Consider the following 26,428-nt stretch of genomic DNA (forward strand, 5'->3'; position numbering starts at 1 on the left):
GGCCACACAAAGACCTTAAAGGGGGGGTGTCAAATTCAAACACACAGTGGACTAAATTGAAGAAAATGTTCCAAGCCGAGGGCCGGACTGGTTCAGTGTTTACTGAAAACTGACTGAAATGACCTTATTGCACGTATCGAACCTGGAACTAACACAGCCTATAAGTTACTGCCTATAAAACAACATCAATCATTAAATAAATGAAAAATCAGTTGCATTCATTTCTTATGTCTTTATCTGCAGCTTTCCATAGTAATTTCACATGAAAACATTTTCCCACAGGCCAACAGCCAAAAATCATTTCCTTCAAAGAAAAACCAAAAATGCCCAAGAAGTCAACATTAAACCTGAGTGTGCTGCTCTCTGAGGCGCACTAGTCTCAGCCAGGTGCTTGAACCTGAACTAACACAGCTGATGAGACCGTTTTAATCTATGAACAACAACGCTGAACATTAAATAAATGAAAAACCAGTTGCATTCATTTCTTCTGGCTCTTAATGCAGCTTCTCCACAGTCACTCACCTCACGGTGCTTCATGTCATGGTGTCTTCTTACGTCATATTGTCTCATGACAGCCACACTGTCTCCGCACAGAAGACAAACACTTTTGTCCTTCAACTTTCAGGTAGCTGAAAGTTGACCACAGGTAACAAGCTCCATCAGACTGCTGGGGCGGGGACTCGCGCTCGCGTTGATGTGCCAACTCAATCTGTTGAAGCAGTTGAATCTGTTGGATCTGCTGGATCTGTTGGATCTGTTGGATCTGTTGGACCTGCTGGATTCGTTGGATCTGTTGGACCTGCTGGATCTGTTGGACCTGCTGGATCCGTTGGATCTGTTGGATCTGCTGGATCTGTTGAATCTGTTGGATTTGCTGGATCTGCTGGATCTGTTGATCACTGACTGCTCACCGTGAGAGCTGCAGTCTGCAACTCTGGACAGCAACAAAGTACATTTACACAAGTTCTGTACTTAAGTACAGTTTTGAAGTATTTGCACTTAACTTGAATATTTCCATCGTCTGATACTTTGTACTTCTACCCATTTATTTGACAGCTTCTGTTACTTCACAGTGATCTGAACACAGACATAACAACGTGATGAATGACGACAGAACGCTTCGTTAAAGACTGTTTCAGTCTTGACCTCTGACCTGTGATCTAAATTCAAAATTTCATTTCAATAACTGTTGAATAACTGAAACCAGAATACTTGATTGATCTCTGAGGGAAAACTGAGGAGATTCCACAGTAAATTCAAACTTTGATCATGTGACGACCCCTCTGGAGACCACTAGACTGAACCAGCTAACTGTATATGAAGTAGTTGAAAGTAGCTCCAGGATGTTTACTTGTGATGTAGTATTTTTACAGAGCTTTGTTGGACTTTGACCTGGATGGTCGTCATATTGTTAGAAACACAATGATTGCACCGTCCTTCTATTGTCTCCAGTGGTACAAAGTAATTCTGTACATTCATTCAAATAATGAGCTTAAGTACCATTTTAAAAATTGTATTTTACTTGAGTATTTCCATTTGATGCTATGTAATACTATTACTTCATGCACATCGTGTTTATTTTAATGTCCATCCATGATTCATGAAACATTAAAGGATTTAATTTAGTGTTTTTAATGACTAATTCTGCAAGTCACATTTTGTGTAAAACTGATACAGTCACTGTACCTTCACTCTGCTGTCACGCTGCTGTCACTCAACCTTCACTCTGCTGTCACTCTGCTGTCACTCTGCTGTCACTCGACCTTCACTCTGCTGTCACTCTGCTGTCACTCAATTTTCACTCTGCTGTCACTCAACCTTCACTCTGCTGTCACTCCACTGTCACTCCGCTGTCACTCAACTTTCACTCTGTTGTCACTCAACCTTCACTCTGCTGTCACTCAACTGTCACTCTGCTGTCACTCTGCTGTCACTCCACTGTCACTCAACCTTCACTCTGCTGTCACGCTGCTGTCACTCAACCTTCACTCTGCTGTCACTCTGCTGTCACTCAACCTTCACTCTGCTGTCACTCTGCTGTCACTCCACTGTCACTCTGCTGTCACGCTGCTGTCACTCAACCTTCACTCTGTTGTCACTCTGCTGTCACTCAACTTTCACCCTGTTGTCACTCAACCTTCACTCTGCTGTCACTCAACCTTCACTCTGCTGTCACTCCACTGTCACTCTGCTGTCACTCCACTGTCACTCTGCTGTCACGCTGCTGTCACTCAACCTTCACTCTGCTGTCACTCTGCTGTCACTCAACCTTCACTCTGTTGTCACTCTGCTGTCACTCAACCTTCACTCTGTTGTCACTCTGCTGTCACTCTGCTGTCACTCCACTGTCACTCTGCTGTCACTCAACCTTCACTCTGCTGTCACTCTGCTGTCACTCAACCTTCACTCTGTTGTCACTCTGCTGTCACTCTGCTGTCACTCCGCTGTCACTCTGCTGTCACTCAACCTTCACTCTGTTGTCACTCTGCTGTCACTCTACCTTCACTCTGTTGTCACTCAACCTTCACTCTGCTGTCACTCTGCTGTCACTCCACCTTCACTCTGCTGTCACTCCACCTTCACTCTTGTCACTCTGCCGTCACTCAAACTTCACTCCACTGTCACTCTGCTGTCACTCAACCTTCGCTCTGCCGTCACTCTGCTGTCACTCAACCTTCACTCTGCTGTCACTCTGCTGTCACTCTGCTGTCACCCTACGGTCCATAGTCCTGTTGCTGCAGCAGCGCTGTGTTTCCTCGTGTGCTGCTGTAGTTTGAGTGATGTCCTGCAGCGAGCAGCAGCTGTCCTGGATTATCTGCTGCTGTCACTCATCTCTACATAAACACAGGAGGACGGACAGAAGCCGCAGACCTGCAGCTGAAATGTGTTCTGCATTAGCTGAAGGTATCAAACTGCTGCAGGACGAGGACGAGAGGAAAGTAAAGTAACATCAAGACTGAAGACTGACAGGAAATCAAAGAGTCTCTTAAGAAATGAGTTGATTCAATAAAGTCAAGGATCGAAAAAGCAAAAGTGAACGTGTGAGTGAACACGTTCATCTCAGACGACGTTTGGATCAAAGCAGATTTTGTGTATTTAAGGTTGAGACTCGGTGCTAAAGGTGAGCGTTCAGGTGTGTGCTGCTTCACAAAGGTACAAATACTGTGTTAGAAATAAAGTACTTACACTGGTCCAGAAGTACTCTCAGTAAAATGTTCAAGTATCAGAAAGGAGCAAGAGGTTATTTTACTGTGGGACAGTTGAATCTTCATCACGGCATCGTCTTTTATAAATCTGTAGAAGAAGAAGCTGTGACTCCAGCTGATAAATGAAGGAAAAGAACAGAAACTTGAAATACTTCGATCCTGGAGCGGGTGATCTTCATTTACTTTCCGTCTTTCAGTGATTTGTATCTCTATGTATGTATAAATACATTTAAACATGTATAAATATACACATACATGTATAAATACACACATACATATCTGTGTGTGTGTGTGTGTGTGTGTGTGTGTGTGTGTTTGTATTTACTGTCACTTATTCCTGGTTTTATGTGTGGACAAGACACTTTCCATCCTTCTGTTTGTCTTCAGTTAAAAAACAAAAGATTTGAAGTTAATAGGAAAGAGTTTTACTCCGAGAGCTGTGCGTATGTGCGTGCGTGCGTGTGTGTGTGTGTGTGTGCGTGTGTGTGTGTGCGTTCTTCTTCCCTCCAGAGGAATCTGAAGGTTCACTTTGTGAGGCGTTCACTGCTTCACATTAGACCCTGTACACAGAAGCTCTGTTTCTGTTGGACTCGGCTGCTGTTGACCTCACCTGGACCACATTAATATTTCATAACTCTGATCCTCCTTCAGCGGCGGCGAGGAAACGTGCACGCAGGAAACGTGCACACGTTAACGATGATTTAAGCCGGCGTGACGGCCGTGACGCGTCGACGCTCTGCAGCCCAGAGAGATGTGAACCCAGCCTGAACCCTGAGGCCTCTGAGCGGGCTTCTATGTCGGAAAACACACACACACACACACACACACACACACACACACACGCTCGCTCGCTTGCACGCACACACACGACTCAACACGTCTCAGAGCTCATTTTTCAGCTTTATTTTACAAAAACACAAAGAAAAAAAGGTCAAATCCACCAGGTCACCTTGTTTGTTTGTTTGTTTGTTTGTTTGGAGCTCAGACCTGCCAACATGCTACAGGACAACAACACACAGAGTACACAACGAAAACAAACACGCTTTACAAAACATCAAACGACTTTTGGTCAAAACTTTTTTTTTTTTTTTTTTTTTTTTACAGAACACAGAAAACAAAACGCTGCTTTGGTAAAAATAAAACTTGTTGTCAAATTCTTCTTCTTCTTCTTCTTCTTCTTCTTCTTCTTCTTCTTCTTCTTCTTCTCTGCACACAGACGTCTGACTGACTGATGAAGAAGAAAAATCCCCCTCAGATCCTCTCACACTGTTTGATTCATGGGATGAACTCTGATCTGATCAGCTATCGGTGATCAAAGCTCGTTGTCACGGTTACTCTCAGCTCGTTAGCACTTTCCTACATTTCCCAGAATTCCTTTAACATTTCTGTACTTGATATCGATCAAACATTACACTCCAGTAACACACCGAGCATTACGTCTTTGACCGATGACAAATCTGTCAAAGCGTCTTTGAAGGGGACGTTTATGGTGACGCAGCGAGCTCCACCAATCAGACGGTGACGGCTGCCTGTGTCAAGCCTGTGAGGCGAAACGCGGGGCAGGAAGTGCTCCTGCTTCTCTGTGGACTTTGACTGTGATAAGACGCGTGCGAGGAGGACGAGCAGCGCTCTGCGTCGTGTTTTTGACGGCCGTCTTGATGTTTCGTCTCTTTTGCAGTCGAGTGTTTGACTGTTTGACGGCGACAAAGGAAAATCAGAGCTTCTCTGCGTCTGTGCGACGGACTGAAGCTGAAAGCTGAAGCTCATTGGGGGTTTTGGTGGACGAGACGTTTGTTGCTCTCAGACTCGGGACGAGTCGGGGAAGCATCAAAATGCAGTGTTAAAGGATTTCAGGGGATTTTTCCTGTAAGATTTGTGACCTTTGACACTCGAATGTGTCCTGCTGACGTCTGTTTGTCCTCCTCTGTTCTACTGATTCATCGTCCTGCTGGAGCGACTCCTCACCACCTTCTGGAAAAGGTCGTCTGGAAAAACAGGAAATGCACGGAAAATGTAGAGTTGGGGACAGAAGGTTTCAAAAACACAGAAATGAGGCAAACTCACCGTTCCTGAAGCTCTTGGAGTCGGCAGCCTGTGAGACAGAGAGAAGGGCACAGTTCACCCAAAGGTCATTAACATCAACGTTACTTCACTGAAGGAGGAAAACCTGCTGAAGGTTCAGTGGTCAGTGTGGACATCACTGACTGAGGACGTGCAGGGTGTCTCTGTCTTCTACCTGTCTCATGCGCACTGGTCAGCTGACTGTCAGGTGTAAATGTCAGGGTGTGTTGTGACCGTTAGCGGCTCGGTGTTAGCGCAGAGTGTCAGCTGTGGTTCTCACCCCATGGGAGGCGGCCGGTCTGAGAGGAGCTGCGGGTCCGTCGGCTTGTTCTCGGTCCACCTTCGGAGCTGCAGAGACACCGACAGGACGGGATGTGTGAGACTGACATGCTGTGCTCCGCCTGAACTCCACCTGTTCAGGACGTGGACTGCAGGACGCAGTGAAGCGTCTGCAGCTCGGAGCTGAACACATCCCATAATAAGTCTCATCAAAGATGGACTGACTGCGCTGACTGAACGCCATCGTTCACGTGGACTCGTGTCCAAACCGCAGCACAGACGCTCCAACGGGTCAAAGTCATGAACGGTAACACTCACGCAGAGGTTTGACGATGCTGCTGACGGCGTGCACGACCCCGTTCGTCGCCATCAGGTCTGCGTCCGCCACCGGGACTTTGTTGACGTACACGGTGTAGTTACGCTGAAACACAGAGGACAGCCGTCAACGCTTCTGATCGCTGTTTAAATAAAGTTATTGAAAGGAGGTGAGGACAGAGGACGGACCACGCCCAGCTCCAGCTTGTCTCCCTGCAGGGGTTTGACTCTGGTGTGAGAGCCGACTCCTCCGCTGACCAGCATGCCCTCGCCCAGGTGATACCTGAGCACACCTGCCAGCTCTTGACGGTTTCCTGCAGAGGGAGACACACGGAGGACGTCAAACAGCCCAATGAGGACTCGAGCGCACACCTGCTGCTTCTCGATCGATCAGCTGATTGATCAACATCAGAATTTATGTTTTCTAACTTAAATTCAGTAACAGTCAAACATTCCGCTGTTCTCTGCTGAGCTCGCCCCCCCCCCCCCCCCACGTCCCCCTGCTCTCCCTCCCTCTGCCCAGTCCCTCACCCACGTCCCCCGTCCGTCCCCCTGTCCCTCCCATCCCAGCCTGGCTGCATGTCTTTATTCGGACTCAGTTTACAGAAAAGCCTTTGGAGCCGTTTGAGTCACGTAAACAAAATGTTCTGACCAAACATGGAGCGGAGCGGCGGCGAGCTGAAGGTTGTTTCCTTCTACACTTTAAGACCAACATGGCCGCTGCGGACTTTCCCGACACGCTGTGATGAAGAGGACCGATCCGTCCTCGTGTCTCACACTCACGCATCAGTCTGTTGAGGTCGGGCTGCGGCAGGGCGTTGAAGGCGTCGTTGGTGGGGGCGAAGAAGGTCAGCGTTCCCGGCTGATTCAGCAGCTCCGTCATACCCGCGGTCTGGATGGCGCCGACCAGGAGGCTGAAAGGAGGAGGGAGCCGGTTTGTTTCGCACTCTGTTAGAAGGAGGAACAAACGAGGAAGAGGAGCCAGCTCCTCCTCTCCGCATCCAGCAGTGACGGAGCAGCAGCATCACCTGCGTCACCTGACGAGCGTCAGTCCGGCCTCCACCTGCTCGACGTTCGTGTCTCATGTGTCAGACAGTGACCTGAATCTGGTCTGAAGGACGGACGGAGATGAAGGTCAGCTGACGGTGGACGCTTCATGCTGCTGCTTCGTACACTGAGGACGATTGAAGAGACGACGGGACAGTGACCGAAGAGACGTTCAGGTCAACGTCACATCGTGTCCCGGTGTCCACAGAGCACCACGTCTCTGCGTGTCTTTGTTGAAGACGCTCACCTGAAACGGTCGTCTGCCTTCAGGACATCCATCAATGTCCCCATTGGTGGAGTGAGGACTTTGTCCACTGTGAACATGGAGGCGAAGCGTCCCGTCTTATCGTGAGCGGCGATGCAGGCGTTCTCAATGCACAGGTTCTGCACACACACACACACACACACACACACACACACAGGTGAATGACACACACACACACACATACACACACACAAACACAGGTGAATCTCACACACACACACACACACACTCAGACACACACTCAGACACACACACACACACACTCAGACACTCAGACACACACTCAGACACACACACACACACACACACACACACACACACACACTCAGAGACACACTCAGACACACACACACACACACACACACACACTCAGACACACACTCAGACACACACACACACACTCAGACACACACTCAGACACACACACACACACACACACACACACACACACACCTTCTGGAAGGACTTAGCGTGGGAAGCAGGAAGCTGGTTGTGGTCTGCAGAGTTCATTACTGAGCAGACATGTGAGCCACCCACAGGTCCAGAACCTGGACCACGTGGAGCCACCGAGGAGACCACCAGAGACCTGAACTGGATCGACCGCGACTGTTTACACACATCGAACCGTTTCTGAGGCGACACGACGGGAAATGATCCGACGACCACAACGAAATTTTATTGATCAGGAACAACGATCAATATCTGAAGAGTGACAGCTCATGATGAATGAGCGAGCGAGCGAGCGAGCAAGCGAGTGAGCGAGTGAGTGAATGAATGAATGAATGAGTGAGAGTGAATGAATGAGTGAGCGAGTGAGTGAGTGAGTGAGTGAATGAGTGAGTGAGTGAGTGAGCGAGCGAGCGAATGAGTGAATGAGTGAGTGAGTGAGCGAGCGAGTGAGTGAATGATGAGTGAGTGAATGAGTGAGTGAATGAGCGAGCGAGTGAGTGAGTGAATGAATGAGTGAGTGAGCGAATGAGTGAGTGAATGAGCGAGCGAGTGAGTGAATGAGTGAATGAATGAGCGAGCGAGTGAATGAGTGAGTGAGTGAATGAGCGAGTGAATGAGTGAGTGAGTGAGTGAGTGAATGAATGAGCGAGTGAGTGAATGAGTGAGTGAGTGAGCGAATGAGTGAGTGAATGAGCGAGCGAGTGAGTGAATGAGTGAATGAGTGAGTGAATGAGCGAGCGAGCGAGTGAATGAGTGAGTGAGTGAATGAGCGAGTGAATGAGTGAGTGAATGAATGAGCGAGTGAGTGAGTGAGTGAGTGAGTGAGTGAGTGAGCGAGCGAGCGAGCGAGTGAGTGAGTGAGCAAGTGAATGAGTGAGTGAATGAATGAATGAATGAATGAGAGACCGTTCAGTCTCAGCCTTCGGTCTGAACCACCCCCCTCCTCAGTTCACAGAGAAGCTCTGTGGTCTCAGACCTCAACCTGACTCTCGCTGTGTCTGTGAAGCTGATTGGTTGGTGATGGACGCTGGCATCGCGTGGGGCCCCTGCTGAGTCCCGGTGGCCCTTGCGTGCAGAACTTGTATTTTTCTGGTTGTCTGCCTGCAGGCAGCTCTGATTCATCGCCACAAGAGGCTGCAGATGACATCATCACCACATGTGGTCGCGGAAATGAGGCCGCAGCGTGGGACGCGTTCACGGTCGCCATGTTTCCTGCTCTCATCCTGAGCTTCACATCATTACTGAAAACCAACAGAGACCGAACACAAACAGAGAAGCTGATTCACGCCGGCGTTTACGTAATTCCCGAGGAGCAGCGTGGATTCAGTGACCTCATCGAATCATCTCTGAGGATGAAGAGACAGCGTCTTTGGCCAATGAAAACAGACAAGCTGCACAATCTGCCCGGCAACAGGCGACACAGTCAGACAGGCTGCCAAACATCCAGTGACTGAAAAACTGATCGGTTCTCAGAAATCAATGGATCCATCAAGCAGGTGAGTTTACAGCTCCACGTCACAGCAGAAGAAAATCTGTTGGACGACTCGTCCTGAGTCAGCTGACGTCAAACAACCACAAAGACTTGAATCTTTCTGTGAGACGTTCATGAGATGAACCAATGAAAAACAAGGCTCCAGTGTCCAATGAAAAACAAGGCTCCAGTGTCGACTGTTGGCTCCGCAGAGCACAGCGCTGCTTTGAGCTAAATGCTAACAGCACAGTGACAATGCTAGCATGCTGACGTTTAGCCGGTATAATGTTCACCACCTTAGTTTAGCATGTTAGCATTTTAGCCTTAAAATTAGCAGTAAGTACAAAGTGCAGCTGAGGCTGATGGGAATGTAGTTCTGCAGGTATTTGATCAGAAACTAAGTGTTGAACACATTCAAATGTTGACCTGATGATGGCGCTACACGAACAGTCAGAGCTGCCAACAGGCTAACGATGTCTCACCGACCAGAAACCAGGTGAGTCTGCAGACTCGAGTTTTCAGAAGTGAACCTGCCATGACGACAAATCATTGATTTACTGTCACAATGAGAGCACAACAGCAGCTGCTGGGCTGAACATGAAAGCTGACTTGCCATTGGCAGATGAAAAGTGACGTGATTCTATATCAAGAGTCAACAAAGAACAAAAACAAAGAAAGCTGTTACGTTTCTGTAGACGAAGACTCTGAGTTTGAGGCCTCCCAGCGTCTCCAGCTCCTGACCGTGATACAGAGACTTCGAGGACAGCTGCCCCTTCAGGATGTGATTGGTCATCAGCTTCCTCATGTCAGGCGTCATCGTCAGACTCCCTGTTCAGGAGACACACAGGTAAAGACGGCTTCCTGCCACAAACAGGTTGGTCACACATTTGTGGCCCCTTTATTCCACCTGGGCGGTCTTCGACAGCAGCTCACCTGGTCTAATGTGGTTTCTCATGTTCAGGTTCTGATTCAGCGACACGCTGATCAAAGTTTAAGGTGCTCGACTGAACGCACAGAGAGCTGCTTCCATCATTGAACATCACAGGCAACTTTATGGCACATCAGTGCTGCAGCAGACTGCCCAGGTGTCCCTAATAAAGTGGCCACTGAGTGTTTAATTATGAGAGGGCTCATTTATAAAAAAAAAAAAAAACTGAACATGTGAGTTGACATACAAAGTACAAACTGACAAGAACAAGACAACAAATTCCCAAAGATGCAACAAACATGGCCGACAAATAAAGGGCAGCCCGCCAGTAAAGTACGACACTGTGAGTACACTGAAAGTACACAGTGAGTACACTGTGAGTACACAGTGAGTACTGTCCTATTTGAAAGCTGTACTTGGTCAGCGACCATGAACCGGTGCAGAGAGAAAATGACCTGTGAAGGCATCGTCCAGGGGGGCCAGCATGGTCAGCGCCTCGGCGCCCGTCAGCTGGGGGGTCAGACCCGCTTCAACAAACAGCTTGGTTGCTGTGGCAACAGATGAGCCTTCAGCCAGCTCCAGCAGAACTTTGGCTAAAAAAAAACAAACAATAAACACAGAGTCAATGTGACATTAAAGTACTGCAAATACTACTTATACTGCTGGGCAGTGACTGTGGATATGGTATTTTGTACTTCAGTAGTTTTGACAGAGGTACTCTCAGTATCATATGCAGTATTAGAGCTATACAGTAGTAGCAGTATTTTCAGCTCAGTGATGTCTTTATTTCAGTTTACTTTGGATGTGATGTACTACACTTTTGATGGACGTACTCTCAGTATTAGATACAGTACTAGTATTATTTGTAGTACTAGTACCTGGGTAAGAGCTGAGTAGTTTGTTGTTGTAGTGGATGACTCAACCTTAGCAGTTTGGATTATGTTGTACTCTACTATTGTTCTAATAGCAGTTCTCTCAGTATTAAATGCAGTAGAAGTATCTGTATTCGATACTGCGTTGGTAGTATTACTTGTATTGCTGTAGTACTCAGTATTACTAGCATTGTTGTAGTACCCAGTACCTGAGTCCGGGATGAGCAGCTCGTTGATGTAGTGGACGACTCCGTTGGTTCCCAGCTGGTCTTTCTTGGAGATGATGGCCCTCCCGTTCAGCGTCATCTGGTCTCCGTCACAGCCGACCTCCAGCGTGGTGCCCTGCAGGGTCTCCATCGGAGTCCCCGACACAATCGACTCGGCACACTGCATGTGCTTCAGGATGTGGTAGTTCAGCAAGTCTGGGGGGGCGGACAGGTACACACCAGGGCTAACATCAGGGTCCAGTTCATGAGGTTATAGTTAATACAGAGAGTCAGAGCGCCTCCTGCTGGTCACCTCTCAGAGCCACAGGGTCTCCCAGGATCCTGTTCAGGGTCTCCTGAGGAATCTTCTCAAAGGCCTCGTTGGTGGGAGCGAAGACGGTGTACTGACCCTCGTTCTCCAGCATGGCGGTCAGACCTGCAGCAGTCATCGCGGTCTGAAACACAGGAACAGGAAGTCAGTGACTGAAGGCTTACACTCACATCAACCTTCTCCGCCTTCTAGTCTGGCTCTGAGTAAAACTCGTCTTGTACTCACACGCAGCGTCTCCAGGTCGTCGTCGATTTCGAGAAGCGTGCTTACGTCGTTGGAGACGGCGGTGATGACGCGGTCGACCACGTGCACGATGCCATTGGTGGCGTGTTGGTCAGGTTTGATCAGACGAGCGCAGTTCACCGTCACAATCTGAGGAGGCGAAGAAAAGATCTGTTATCTGACAGTCATCCAAAGATTTTACAGCGATCTGTGCTCATCAGAGAAAGAATCAAGTCAAGAAGGTATCTACTCATTTCTCGAGAGCGTCGAGTTACCACAACTCAGACCAAACCGACAGACTCGACTCATCAAAAACCACAAGACAAACTCTCCACTGGCCTTGACCTGATGGCTTCCCTGCTGAGTCCTATCGACACTTCAGGTCCTAAAAAAAGCTAAGAAAGGCCCGTCCCTCATCTGCGTGCACATTAAATCACCAGTGAGACACCACAACACCAAACGCAAAGAGCCAAACAGATTTTATTAAAGGTCGACATGAATCCAGAAACCCTGGCAGACCGTTTAACTTAATGCACTCATCACTTCAGCACGACACTGCTGCCACACAACATATTCATCACTATCACCTCAGCCATCTTCATCACCAACGAGCAAACCTCACAAAGCTCCAGGATGTCCACTCTGTGGACTACTTCCCATTTTCATCGAACCGTTAGTGTAGCGGCGTTGTACTCTTTCTCGTTGCGTTGTGTGACTCATAGAACGAAGACCATCACTGTTGGCAACTCGCCATTTATTTCGGACCTCTGGCAGAAAGATCGACATACGGTCAGCCTCGGTCTTCTCTCACACACACACATACACGTCTAGAAAATGTAAAATGAAAAGAAGATGCAGGTTAGCTACACGTCTAACATTAGCCATTTTGTGAACACAAGAAAAAGAGAAAAACACTGTCAACTTTTTATGAAAAAAAAAAAAAGGACGTGCTCAACCTTACGGGAGCTATATGTTTATATAAGACAACTTAAATCACCCCTTAAAATTAAGTAATTAATATGACACATGCCAGAGCTCATAACTCGTGCACCTACCAGGAAGACAGCAAGGTCCGACTGCTGCTGCCCCCCCGGGTTGGACGACCCTAATCCACAGGGGTGCTGTGTTTAATTGCCATGGGACAAATAAGTTGTGTGACAAGTTTTTATGGCAAGTGGAGTCTCACCACATAGTAACTCCGTTACATTAGCAGCAGCCGAACGTCTGCTCCAAAGGAACCGGAACACTAAACACCCGTCTCAGATCAGTCTTTACGCAGATGATATACTGCTGCTCCTACGACAATCTCCTTCATCAACACGTCCAATCATTCTCCAAACCTTCAGAATAAATCCTCCGCATATGTACGTATGGATCTACAGCCCAGATTCCAAACTCAATGTGATCACCTGACCTGATCCTCTCTGACATAAACTCACCTGAAAACAGCACAAACACAAGATAATTAATGTCTGAGCTCATCGGCTTCACTGATTTTTGGAAACATCTGCTTATTGTGAACACCTGTTTGGAACAGTCCACAAGTAAACAGGTTCACTGACACAGGTGATCGTACCTTGATTGATATGAAATGATTTTTCTGAATTTTACTTATTTATTTATTGCTGTTGTTGTAAGGTTTTGTCATTAGGGGTATTTTCAGTATCTGTTAATCACAAAGAAAATGTTTCTTGTATTATTATAAACAGAAGTGAAACATGCAACATTTATTTTAATAACTTTGTTCGGGTTAATTTATGTTTTGCGTCTCTCCTCTTTGTTTATTTACTGTTGCTGTTATTGATGATTATATTACTATAACACCTTTTTCTTTCATTTTACTTTATTTAAAAATATATCACCATCTTTAAAGAACGTGGGGACGGTGGGGGCCCGGGCAGCTGGGGTGGGCTGATGTGAGGGACCCTGATGGGTCACCATGTCCCCTCAACAAATTCCTCAACTAACTGCCAATAAACAGCCCCCCCCCCCCCCCCCCCCCAAGGTCTGGGAGCAGTTTTAGAAGAGATCAAACCCACAACAGTCCAGTCCCAAAACCAGACCAGATCAGACCCAGTCGATGAAAATCTCCACAGAACAAAAGCAAACGTTGGAAACTAAATGAGATTTACAGTAGCGATGTTCAAAATAAAACTACTGTTGAGTCAGAACGACTGACGACTCACCACACGCACACACACACACACACACACACACACACACACACACACACACACACACACACACACAGAGCTGATGTCACTGTTTCCAGACGGACTGTTTGTGTTTCACTACAAATATTTATGTTGTAACTCTAAACAGCACAATGTGAATCTGAATCTGTGTGTGTGTGTGTGTGTGTGTGTGTGTGTGTGTGTGTGTGTGGGACAGTGTGTATTTTGTGTGTCACTGACGCCGTTGCTGTAGTGGTGGATGTGGACGTGGAAGTCCTGGTACATGGAGGCGAAGGAGGATCCGTGTTTGAGCTCCTCGGAGGTCAGCCGGCGGTTCACCATGTGGTAATGAAGAGCGTTCAGCAGCTCGATGTTGACGTTGCTGACCAGAGCGTCCAGGATCTCCTGCAACACAGCACCAGCCACACAGAGTCAGCAGAGACACAGGAAGAAGAAGAAGAGCAGATGAAGAGCTCCAGCCTCAGAGACCAGTCAGAAACCTGTGGTCTTTGGGGCTGTTGCTGGTGTATTAACAGGTGGTTGCTTGTGTATTCTGGCTAGTTGCCACAGCAGTGGATGCAGTACTACTGGGTGATTCTACATGGTGGTTTCCAGGGTATTTATGGCGGCTGCTCAGCGGCTGCTTTTTGCTCCGGTTTACGGTGCTTGCTCTGGTGGTGAGGGGGCGTTGTGCACATGTAGCCAGGTGGTTGCTTTGCGTTTGCTAAGTGTTTGCTAAGAGGCTGCTTGGGTGCTGTGTCAGACAGTTACGTCCTGTAACATCCTGAAACACACCCAATCAACCTTTTCAGATATACAGAGTATCAGTCTGCAGTTCTTTTTCTCTGCATCAATAAATCTCATGTTCAGACTCAAACCATCAACATGTTGGTCTGTCACTCAATACTGTCTGTGGCTCTCAGCTCCAAGCCCACTGGTTCCTACTGAAACTCCTCAGAAGTACAGTTTCATGTCCTCAAACAGCTGCTGGCTGTAGTTCTTATGGGACACACTGGAGGACACAGTGGTGTCTTTGATGGGACTATTTGATGGGAATACTTGCTGAGAACGGGAGGACGGCGGTGAGGGATTGTACTGACTGTCGGCAGGGCGGCCCAGGCCTCGTTGCTCGGAGCGAAGAAGGTGAAGCTTCCCGGACCTTCGATCTCCTCCTTCAGTTTGGCCCGTTCAGAGTACATCTGGGTGGTGGAGGCTCCCACGACGCCCAGAGTGTTGTAGATGTTCACCAGAGGCAGAGCTGCAATGACACAGACACTCAAAATGAACACGCCGACCACAAATGACCCGTCAGCTGCAGCTAAGATAAACCACTGGTCCTTGTGTTTGTCCGTCCGAGCAGAACACCCACAATGCATCTGTGGCTGTATTCAGGGTGAAGGTTGGGTCACAGCAGCACAGTTTGAGCTTTTGGTTTGTTGTCATTCACACACGTGTAAGCACATCCTGTTTTTAATCCTTCATCACAGGAAAGTCTAAAAAGAAATCCACAGTTCATTTTATTGTCTACCAGCACATTTTGGAATGAACTCTGAATCACTTTGTGTCTCGACAGATGAATTTATATCTCTCGAGTGTTTTTACACAAATCATGTTTACGGATTAATCTCTGAATTTGTCCTCAACCGTCAAACTGTTGTTCCTTGGTATTATTAATTAATTTATTCTCCAATAACTAAGAAAGCCTCAGTGGTCTGAGTTATGGATGCTGTGTGCACATTGTGGTGAGGTCAGAGGTCAGAGGTCAGAGGTCATACCAGCAGGACAGCCCTTCTCTCCTGGAATCTTCTCATAACCGGGACAGCATTCGTAGGTGATCACCCTGCAACAGGAAACAAGAGGACACAAGAAGACACATGAGGATCCACGTCTCCTTCCTGTCCTCCATCAAACTGTCACCAGAAAGCGTCCACTCCCCGTCCTGCTTCCTCTCTCTGCCTCGTGTCTTCCTGTGCTGCTTGGAGCACAACCCCCCCTCTGAAGCCGCTATGAAGCCCCTCTGAAGCCTCTTTCACAGCAGCACCTTCTGCAGGTTTCAGCCTCAGGAGGAAAAACAATAAAACTCTGTTTCCACCTCAGAGCCTCGTAACCTTTCTGTAATATTTCTGCTTCGGGCAGACACATAAATTCCTGTCTGTGTATAATGATACTAATAAAATTATGTGCACAATGCAGCTGCTGAGCAGAACCTCCAGGTCCAGTCCGCCTGTTTCCATGAGGTCAGGCACAAAGAGCTTCCCATGATGCTGATAATCCACTTTACATGACAGGAAATGTTATTTAATTATGCACAGGAAAGTGTTGTTCACAGTCAAACTGTCCCGACGGCTCTGATGGAGGTCCAGGTCCTTCTGAGGACCCTGCTGACCTGGACCTGATTCAGAACAGCTAAAATCCCTGTTTCTGACGGAACTCTTCCTGTGGGCCAATCAGCGATCAGTACATGAGCGACTGTCCAATGGATCGCTGTTGAACTGATCCAGAGCTCTGGTTCATCTTCTTGTTTGTCTTTACAGAGAACATGGTGGCCTGCTGGTGTGCCTGTAGCTTTAAGAACAGCCTGGAGAACAGCACAGTACGACTGACCAATAACTGTTCAGAAGTCAATGTATCTGTTAGACCTGTTAACAAGAAGAGTCTGTCAGTGAAGTTATCTGACGGTTTATGGACTAAATTCATCCTCTGAGACGTGAAAACATGCAGGCAGCAGGCCGACATTTATGATATGCTAAGCTAAGCTAACTGTATCAAGTACTCGGATGTAACATTAAGTTACTTATCAGAGTCGGATCAGGGTTTATGTCAACGGTCAAACATCTCAACCTTCCAGAAGTTCACTAAAGAAATACGTTTCAGCTTCTCCGCTCCAGGTAAACCCGATCATCGTCTGTGCTCATGCTAATGCTAATGCTAATGGCAATGCTAGGTGAGCAGCAATGACAAAGACAGAGCAGATTAGAGTTTACAATGAGGACTGGATTAATGAGAGACGGCGACAGCTGTAGCCTCAGAATGCTAAATGTCTAGAAATCAAGGACAAAATGAGACTCTGTTCTCAGTTTTTGTGAAACAAAAATCAAGTGACTCAAATTTGGCAACAGCTAGCAAACAAAAGCTTGAAGCGTCGGATGCTCAGTGAACTCGTCTTCATTTAAAGAGAAGCTTCAGACCTTTTTCATTTCCTGTGTTCTCGTGCTTCAGGACGACTCGAGTGCGACCGTCAGAGGCCTCTGAGCTTCGCTCCAGCTAGCGGCTGTAATGAAGTGTGGAGGCCCAGCAGAACCCTTCATGACTTCCTGTAGAGATTTCCATAATAAATGTGGCTCAGCCGTCTGGGCTCATAAAGCTCATTTCCTCAGAGAAAAGAAGAATCTGAAGCCAGACCAGACCCTGACGGGGGACCCAGACTCACCGCCAGAAAAAACATTAAACCACCAGGAGCCTCCACGGCCTCCTCACTTCCCGATCTCTCCAAAATAAAATGTCCCAGAGAAACAGGCGTTTGTCCTTCAGGCACATCACAGATACAGACAGAATGGCTTCATATAAAAGGACGATGTTTTCATGTTTTTAAGGAGGAAACTGAACTCCGAGCAGTCGCTGATCGTTCCATCTCAGCAGCAGAGGCTGCAGGCTGATCTCTCACCAACGTCTCCTTTTCTTATTCATGTGAGATGAACGAAAGCGGTGGATCACAGATGGTCAGCGAGTCGGGTCTTAACGTTAAATCAGCAGCTTCAGTCCAGCTGCGTTCAGCCGTGTCCACTGAGACTTTCAGTAAAATCAACAGACGTTTAAGAACTCATCAGTCTGCTGATCTGCCGTCGAACAGCTCAGGTTCTTCTGCCCAATGAGCAGCGAGCTGTCAATCAAACATCTAAAGGTGAGGATTCATCACCTTCTGAGTCGACCGAGGAGGTCGTCAGGTGTTCAGGTCTGTCGGGTCTGTCAGGCGTTCAGGTGTTCAGGTCTGTCAGGTGTTCAGGTTTGTCAGGTGTTCAGGTGTTCAGGTCTGTCAGGTGTTCAGGTCTGTCAGGTGTTCAGGTGTTCAGGTCTGTCAGGTCTGTCAGGTGTTCAGGTCTGTCAGGTGTTCAGGTCTGTCAGGTCTGTCAGGTGTTCAGGTCTGTCAGGTGTTCGGGTCTGTCAGGTGTTCAGGTGTTCAGGTCTGTCAGGTGTTCAGGTCTGTCAGGTCTGTCAGGTGTTCAGGTCTGTCAGGTGTTCAGGTGTTCAGGTCTGTCAGGTGTTCAGGTCTGTCAGGTCTGTCAGGTGTTCAGGTGTTCAGGTCTCTCAGGTCTGTCAGGTGTTCAGGTCTGTCAGGTGTTCAGGTCTGTCAGGTCTGTCAGGTGTTCAGGTGTTCAGGTCTGTCAGGTCTGTCAGGTGTTCAGGTCTGTCAGGTCTGTCAGGTGTTCAGGTGTTCAGGTCTGTCGGGTCTGTCAGGCGTTCAGGTGTTCAGGTCTGTCAGGTGTTCAGGTGTTCAGGTCTGTCAGGTGTTCAGGTCTGTCAGGTGTTCAGGTGTTCAGGTCTGTCAGGTCTGTCAGGTGTTCAGGTGTTCAGGTCTGTCAGGTCTGTCAGGTGTTCAGGTCTGTCAGGTGTTCAGGTCTGTCAGGTCTGTCAGGTGTTCAGGTCTGTCAGGTCTGTCAGGCGTTCAGGTGTTCAGGTCTGTCAGGCGTTCAGGTGTTCAGGTCTGTCAGGTCTGTCAGGTGTTCAGGTGTTCAGGTCTGTCAGGTTTGTCAGGTGTTCAGGTCTGTCAGGTGTTCAGGTCTGTCAGGTCTGTCAGGTGTTCAGGTGTTCAGGTCTGTCAGGTGTTCAGGTCTGTCAGGTCTGTCAGATGTTCAGGTGTTCAGGTCTGTCAGGTCTGTCAGGTGTTCAGGTCTGTCAGGTGTTCAGGTCTGTCAGGTCTGTCAGGTGTTCGGGTCTGTCAGGTGTTCAGGTCTGTCAGGTTTGTCAGGTGTTCGGGTCTGTCAGGTGTTCAGGTCTGTCAGGTCTGTCAGGTGTTCGGGTCTGTCAGGTGTTCAGGTCTGTCAGGTCTGTCAGGTGTTCAGGTCTGTCAGGTGTTCAGGTCTGTCAGGTCTGTCAGGTGTTCGGGTCTGTCAGGTGTTCGGGTCTGTCAGGTGTTCAGGTCTGTCAGGTTTGTCAGGTGTTCGGGTCTGTCAGGTGTTCAGGTCTGTCACGTCTGTCAGGTGTTCAGGTCTGTCAGGTCTGTCAGGTGTTCAGGTGTTCAGGTCTGTCAGGTGTTCAGGTCTGTCAGGTGTTCAGGTGTTCAGCTCTGTCAGGTGTTCAGGTGTTCAGCTCTGTCAGGTGTTCAGGTGAAGCAGCAGCCTCTTTCATTGAATCAAATTTGACATCTGGAGACAGAAAGGAAAAACTCATAGATCAGCCACTGACAGTGTGTGTGTGTGTGTGTGTGTGTGTGTGTGTGTGTGTGTGCGAGAGAGTGAATGTGTGTGTGTCAGTGAGTGTGTGTGTGTGTGTGTGTGTGTGTGTGTGTGTGTGTGTGTGTGCATGTGTGAGTGTGTGTGAGTGTGCGTGTGTGTGTTGGCACACACACTGGTCTGATTATCAAACCAGATGGAAACTCGACTCCCGTTTGGTCTGTGCATAAACAAAGATGGCCGCTGTGGATTTCTGTCAAAACAAACAGAGCGAGCTCATGGCGACTCAGGCGGCAAGCTCATGGCGACTCAGGTGGCGAGCTCATGGCGACTCAGGCGGCGAGCTCATGGCGACTCAGGCGGCGAGCTCACAGTAAGTCTGCGAGTTTAATCAGGAGTCAGACCATTTGTCTCATAGAGCATCTCCAAACCAAAGCAGGAACCAGGTCTGAGACAAAATGTCTTTTCCAGGGACGTTGAGGAATCTGAGGTTCTGTCCAATCAGACGGTGTGGACGCTGGTAACCATGGCAACAGATAACAAACCGCAGTGCTGAAATCAAAGAGCCGGACTGAAGAGTGTGACCTCCACAGACATGACAACGCCTCCTCCTCCACCAATCAGGCAGCAGACATGGCTCCATCCACTCCCTACTGCTGTGTCTCTGTTACTGTCCGTCCAGGCTGAGCTGAGGACACGTCCACAGGAGTCCATCGAACAGTTCAACACATTGAGGATTCAGCTGAGAACCTCCCCCACATCAGCAAATACATGAGCAGTACTCACTAAACACACGTGGCGTTACTGCGCGTTCACCTGTAAACACGTCCTGTTAGCACAGTTAGCACGAGCGCTACGTTGACCACGTCCTCCCCGACAGGACGTCAGCGCTGAGCGTCTTCGGCCTGGAACAGTCTGGAAACGTGTGCTGCTGGCCGGCCAGCGAGTGCAACACGTGATGGAAGAAGTACTCCAAATACTTCTACTGAAGTGAAAGTACGCAGAGAGTTATGAGTCTTCCTCCTGCTGACCTCTGACCTCTGACCCTCCTCCACAGAAACCCAGTGACACACAAACCGAGGACAAAGACGCTTCACACACACACTTCAAACACCGGCTTACACAGTAAATCTAATTCAACTGTCAGATACGAGTGTGTGTGTGTATGTGTGTGTTTGCGTGTGTGTGCATGTGTGTCTGTGTGTGCGTGTCCGTGTGTGTGCGTGTGTGTGTGTGTGTTCACTTCCACAGAAACTCTCACTTCCTCTTTTTTTCCTTCCTGACGTGAGCTGAAAGAATCTGTTTGTGGCTGAACGTCCAACATCCTGCTGAACCACACACACACACACACACACACACTCTCTCACACACTCACACACACACTGTGAGCACACACACAAACTGACACTCTTCAGTCCGTTTACAGCCGACCTGACCTGAACTTAAAAACTTTATTTAGCCACTGAAGCTGCAACACGACGAAAAACAGCAACAGAAAGAGATTTCATCCACCACTGATCAGACCTCCGTCACCTCCTCACCTCCGTCACTTCCTTCACCTCCTCACCTCCTCACCTCCGTCACTTCCTTCACCTCCTCACCTCCTCACCTCCCTCACCTCCGTCACTTCCTTCACCTCCTCACCTCCTCACCTCCCTCACAGCACAGCGTCCTCACATTGACAAAACATTCAGCAGAACGTGAACGTCCTAATTTTGTCCCAGAGAGTAAATTTGATGAAAGACGTCCTCTGAACCTCTGAAAGCAAACTGTCCACAGACAGGACTCAGGGACGTCCTCAGACCTGGACCAGCTGTGATATATGTGCCGGCCTCCACCCGAGGAAGCTTCACCCACCAGCGGCCCCTCAGGACTCATCTGAGCCCCAGACCTCCCTCCAGCCCCATGCTTCTGTCCCTGTCAGAGAGACAGAGACAGACTGCTGCTGTCCTCCCAAACATTCTGACCAGAAGACAGATGAGAAACAGGTGAGACAAACACGAAGAGACAAGAGGAGAAGAAGACATCCAACCGAAGAAGAAGAAGAGGAAGAAGAAGAAGAAGAAGAAGAAGAAGAAGAAAGAGAACAAAAGACAGAAAACAGATGATCAGAAAGAAGAAAAATGACGGACAGAAAAAGGACTGATGAGGACAGACGACAGACAGAGAGGAAGGAAACTGACTCCATGGAGACGATGAATCACTTCAACTGTTAAAACGCTCAGCCAGCCGTTTCCATGGGAACTAAAAACACCAATCCACGCCGACATAAATCACTTTGAACGACGAGACGTTGAGGAACGAACCAATCAGAGAGCTCAAAGGCAGGCAATCACCATTGATCACATGATGTCACAAAGAGCTCATCACGTGATCACATGATGTCACATGACTTCAGTGTAAAAAACACGGAGCCCAGCGTCTGGCCTGCGGTCGCCCCCTGTAGCAGAGCCGGTCTGATCTGGTCTGAGAACCAGCTCTAGTTTTCAGACCAACGTACCAGCGTCCAGCCCGTATTTGGACTCTCTAGACCTGGACTAAAGGGTGGACGGAGACAAAGACTGCCATCACATACCAGCAGACAGCATCAGTACTTAAACCTGCACCCAGAATTTGTCCTTCAAGTCCACTTCAGGGTGTTTTCAGCTGGTTCAAAAGGCCAAAACGCTGACAGCTGAAACAGGATCAAAGTGTCCTGAAGGACAGGTCCTCAGTAAAGACACTGTCCAAGTCAGCCTGCTGGACAAACAGTCTCTGCAGCAGGCGGACAAACAGCTTCTGAATTCAAAGCTTCTCTGAAACCTCCAGGATGGCAGCCTCCTCCTCCTCCTCCTCCTCCTCTCTGCATGCTCAACAAGGTGTTTATAGAATGACTTTGGGAGGATTCTGGGATCGTTTCCTCTGCTGCTCGCCGCCAACGACCGCGAGCTCAAAGCCCAGTTTGAGGTTCGACACGACGGTGACGACGAAAACCTGAGAGCAGACTGGAAGTCTTCAGGTGATTATCACATTTACAAGAGGAGCGTTTGACTGCAACACACACACACACACACACACACACACACACACACACACACACACACAGAGCTTTAATCCTGTTCAGCCCATGCAGAGTGGGATCTGCAGCACAGCTGGTCCACTGCTGCCAGAGCCTCATTAATAATGTGTGTGTGTGTGTGTGTGTGTGTGTGTGTGTGTGTGTGAAGTCTCAAAGCATCAGATTCCTTTTAGCTTCAGGAACAAACAGAAAACGACTCCAGTAGAAGTCAAAGTGCTGCATTTCTGCTTCAAGACCAGTTTCAACGAGCTCCCCAGAAACCTTCAGGTCTTCAAGTCTGTCTGAAGTCCACCAAACATGAATCTGAAGATCGACCGCTGATCTGTTCCACTTCACAACAAACTGATTCCTCAGACAGAGAGTATGACAGCGCTAGCATGTTCATTGTGAGCATGCTAACATTGTCACTGTGAGCATGCTAACATGTTCACTGTGGGCATGCTAACATGTTCACTGTGGGCATGCTAACATGTTCACTGTGAGCACGCCAACATGTTCACTGTGAGCATGCTAGTATTGCCACTGTGAGCCTGCTAGCATGTTCACTGTGAGCATGCTAACATTGTCACTGTGAGCATGCTAACATGTTCACTGTGGGCATGCTAACATGTTCACTGTGAGCATGCTAACATGTTCACTGTGAGCATGCTAGTATTGCCACTGTGAGCCTGCTAGCATGTTCACTGTGAGCATGCTAACATTTTCACTGTGGGCATGTTAACATGTTCACTGTGAGCACGCTAACATGTTCACTGTGAGCATGCTAGTATTGTCACTGTGAGCGTGCTAACATGTTCACTGTGAGTGTGCTAACATTGCCACTGTGAGCCTGCTAGCATGTTCACTGTGGGCATGCTAACATGTTCACTGTGAGCACGCTAACATGTTCACTGTGGGCATGCTAACATGTTCACTGTGAGCACGCCAACATGTTCACTGTGAGCATGCTAGTATTGCCACTGTGAGCCTGCTAGCATGTTCACTGTGAGCATGCTAACATTGTCACTGTGAGCATGCTAACATGTTCACTGTGGGCATGCTAACATGTTCACTGTGAGCATGCTAACATGTTCACTGTGAGCATGCTAGTATTGCCACTGTGAGCCTGCTAGCATGTTCACTGTGAGCATGCTAACATGTTCACTGTGGGCATGTTAACATGTTCACTGTGAGCACGCTAACATGTTCACTGTGAGCATGCTAGTATTGTCACTGTGAGCGTGCTAACATGTTCACTGTGAGTGTGCTAACATTGCCACTGTGAGCCTGCTAGCATGTTCACTGTGGGCATGCTAACATGTTCACTGTGAGCACGCTAACATGTTCACTGTGGGCATGCTAACATGTTCACTGTGAGCACGCCAACATGTTCACTGTGAGCATGCTAGTATTGCCACTGTGAGCCTGCTAGCATGTTCACTGTGAGCATGCTAACATTGTCACTGTGAGCATGCTAACATGTTCACTGTGGGCATGCTAACATGTTCACTGTGAGCATGCTAGTATTGCCACTGTGAGCCTGCTAGCATGTTCACTGTGAGCATGCTAACATGTTCACTGTGGGCATGTTAACATGTTCACTGTGAGCACGCTAACATGTTCACTGTGGGCATGTTAACATGTTCACTGTGAGCACGCTAACATGTTCACTGTGGGCATGCTAGTATTGTCACTGTGAGCGTGCTAACATGTTCACTGTGAGTGTGCTAACATTGCCACTGTGAGCCTGCTAGCATGTTCACTGTGAGCACGCTAACATGTTCACTGCGAGCATGCTAGCATTGTCACTCTGAACGTGCAAGCATGTTCACTGTGAGCGTGCTAGCACATGCTAACATTGCCACTGTGAGCCTGCTAGCATGTTCACTGTGGGCATGCTAACATGTTCACTGTGAGCACGCTAACATGTTCACTGTGGGCATGCTAACATGTTCACTGTGAGCACGCCAACATGTTCACTGTGAGCATGCTAGTATTGCCACTGTGAGCCTGCTAGCATGTTCACTGTGAGCATGCTAACATTGTCACTGTGAGCATGCTAACATGTTCACTGTGGGCATGCTAACATGTTCACTGTGAGCATGCTAGTATTGCCACTGTGAGCCTGCTAGCATGTTCACTGTGAGCATGCTAACATGTTCACTGTGGGCATGTTAACATGTTCACTGTGAGCACGCTAACATGTTCACTGTGGGCATGTTAACATGTTCACTGTGAGCACGCTAACATGTTCACTGTGGGCATGCTAGTATTGTCACTGTGAGCGTGCTAACATGTTCACTGTGAGTGTGCTAACATTGCCACTGTGAGCCTGCTAGCATGTTCACTGTGAGCACGCTAACATGTTCACTGCGAGCATGCTAGCATTGTCACTCTGAACGTGCAAGCATGTTCACTGTGAGCGTGCTAGCACATGCTAACATTGTCACTGTGAGCATGCTAACATGTTTACTGTGAACATGCCAGCACGTGCTTGCATTGTCACTATGAGCATGCTAGCATTGCCACTGTAAGCGTGCTAGCATTGTCACTGAGAGCATGCTAGCATACTGATGTGAGCATGTTAGCACCGCGGGGGAAGCATTTGCAGGTGCTCTGTGGAGATTTCCTTTATACGTTTGTTTACAATCAGTATTCAACACTTTTCCTTCCTCGTGAAATTTGTTTAGATGATTTTTCTACGTTCATTCATGTTCAGTCTTCTTCTTCGTCACTGTCTTTATCTTGGTGCAGTACCACCACCTGTAGAGCATTGGCAGGAATGCGTATGTTGATTGAAACTCCACGACGAGCAGCAGAGAAGTCAAACGAGTCAAAAGCTCAAAGCAAACAGTCGCACTCGTCCTTTAAACGAACCTCGGAGCAGATTTTGGGCGCTGGCGTAAACTGACACTGATGGTTCTGCCAGACTGAAGTTCTCCTTCAGAGGTTATATAAGAGGCGAGGACACCTCTGGAGGGGGACATTCCTCCGTCCACTAAACACAAACTCCCAAACTACACAGAGAGCAAAGTCAACAGTTTCAGACTCACTGAGAACAAGAACTGTGTGTTTTAACAGAGGCGTCCACATTCATGAGTGCACATGTGTGATCCAATCAAACGACTGCAGACAGTTTGACGGACGCTCGGACTCACGTGGGCTTTCCACAGATTTTGCGATGGTACCACTGTTTGCAGTTGGTGAAGTATTTCTTGTCAGTGCCTTTCAGCTGCTGCATGGCACAAACGTTCGGCCTGAAAGAGAGAAGAGACGCAAAGATGAGACGCAGACGAAGAGAAACACTCGAGGGTCAAATTCAGCCGTTCATTAATGTGCCTGAGTGAACTCTGTCACTGAACATGATGAAGATCTTCAACTAAACTAACAGCAGCTGCTATTAATCAGAAACAACCAGAAACCTTTAATTTCAGCAACACACATGAAGTCATTTGCGGCTTGAAGGAGAATAAAATGCCTTTAAAGTGACAGAAAGTTTCACATCAGTCGACTCGAAGCTGAGAACAAAACCACAGAAAGATTTCTGCTGAGTTCACACTTTCAGTCAAACTCAGCTGTTTGCTTGATTCCACCTCAACCTGACCGAAGATTTACAGGCTTTTAAGGCGGACAGGTGAAGATTATGCTGCTTTCAGGGACATCAGAACTTTCCATTTGAACCATAAAGTGAATTTTCAGCACTGAATCTGAGCACGAGCAGTTAGTTAAAATAAAGGTGGTATCGGCCATTGCAGCCTAAGTGGGGAAGACTCTGATGAAGATACCTTACAATCTGGAGCTGAAAGCCCATGAAGTCTTTGTGAAGTCTGAAGTCACAGCTGAGCGTCATTATTAACACAAACAAATATCGAGCAGAAAGAGATTCAAATAGAGGTCAGTAACGTTGAGGATCATGGGAAGATGACAGCAGTGTGTATAAACTCACCCCTGCTGCCGGCCTCTGATCCGGCTGTGCTGCAGGACCGCCTGGTACGGAGACCGGGCTGCACAGAGGGTCAGAACCAGGGCCAGACCCAGGACCAGCACACACAAGTTCATCTTCAACAAGACAGGGAATCTTCCTGCTGCTGCTCAGTCTTCGTCTTCTTCGTCTTCTTCTTCTCGGTCTCTCTTCTCTCTTCTTCTTCCTTCTCTGCAGCCCGCAGTCCCTCCA

General features: G+C 48.1%; 1 protein-coding gene across 1 annotated transcript; it reads right to left on the reverse strand.

The window, feature by feature from the left end:
• Nucleotides 1-4,306: 4,306 nt before the first annotated feature.
• Nucleotides 4,307-26,428, reverse strand: tgfbi (transforming growth factor, beta-induced). The gene is made up of 17 exons (XM_076739782.1): nucleotides 26,201-26,428; nucleotides 25,413-25,511; nucleotides 15,603-15,667; nucleotides 14,928-15,085; nucleotides 14,068-14,232; nucleotides 11,657-11,803; nucleotides 11,414-11,555; nucleotides 11,104-11,316; nucleotides 10,478-10,615; nucleotides 9,780-9,922; nucleotides 7,156-7,292; nucleotides 6,645-6,775; nucleotides 6,051-6,175; nucleotides 5,865-5,967; nucleotides 5,548-5,615; nucleotides 5,271-5,298; nucleotides 4,307-5,191 (listed from the first exon to the last, which is right to left on the reverse strand). The coding sequence occupies exons 1-17, from the start codon at nucleotides 26,311-26,313 to the stop codon at nucleotides 5,136-5,138; spliced, it is 2,031 nt and encodes a 676-aa protein (XP_076595897.1). The 5' UTR covers nucleotides 26,314-26,428; the 3' UTR covers nucleotides 4,307-5,135.

This window comes from Chaetodon auriga, chromosome 9, assembly GCF_051107435.1.
Source record: "Chaetodon auriga isolate fChaAug3 chromosome 9, fChaAug3.hap1, whole genome shotgun sequence".
Classification (NCBI taxonomy): domain Eukaryota; kingdom Metazoa; phylum Chordata; class Actinopteri; order Chaetodontiformes; family Chaetodontidae; genus Chaetodon; species Chaetodon auriga.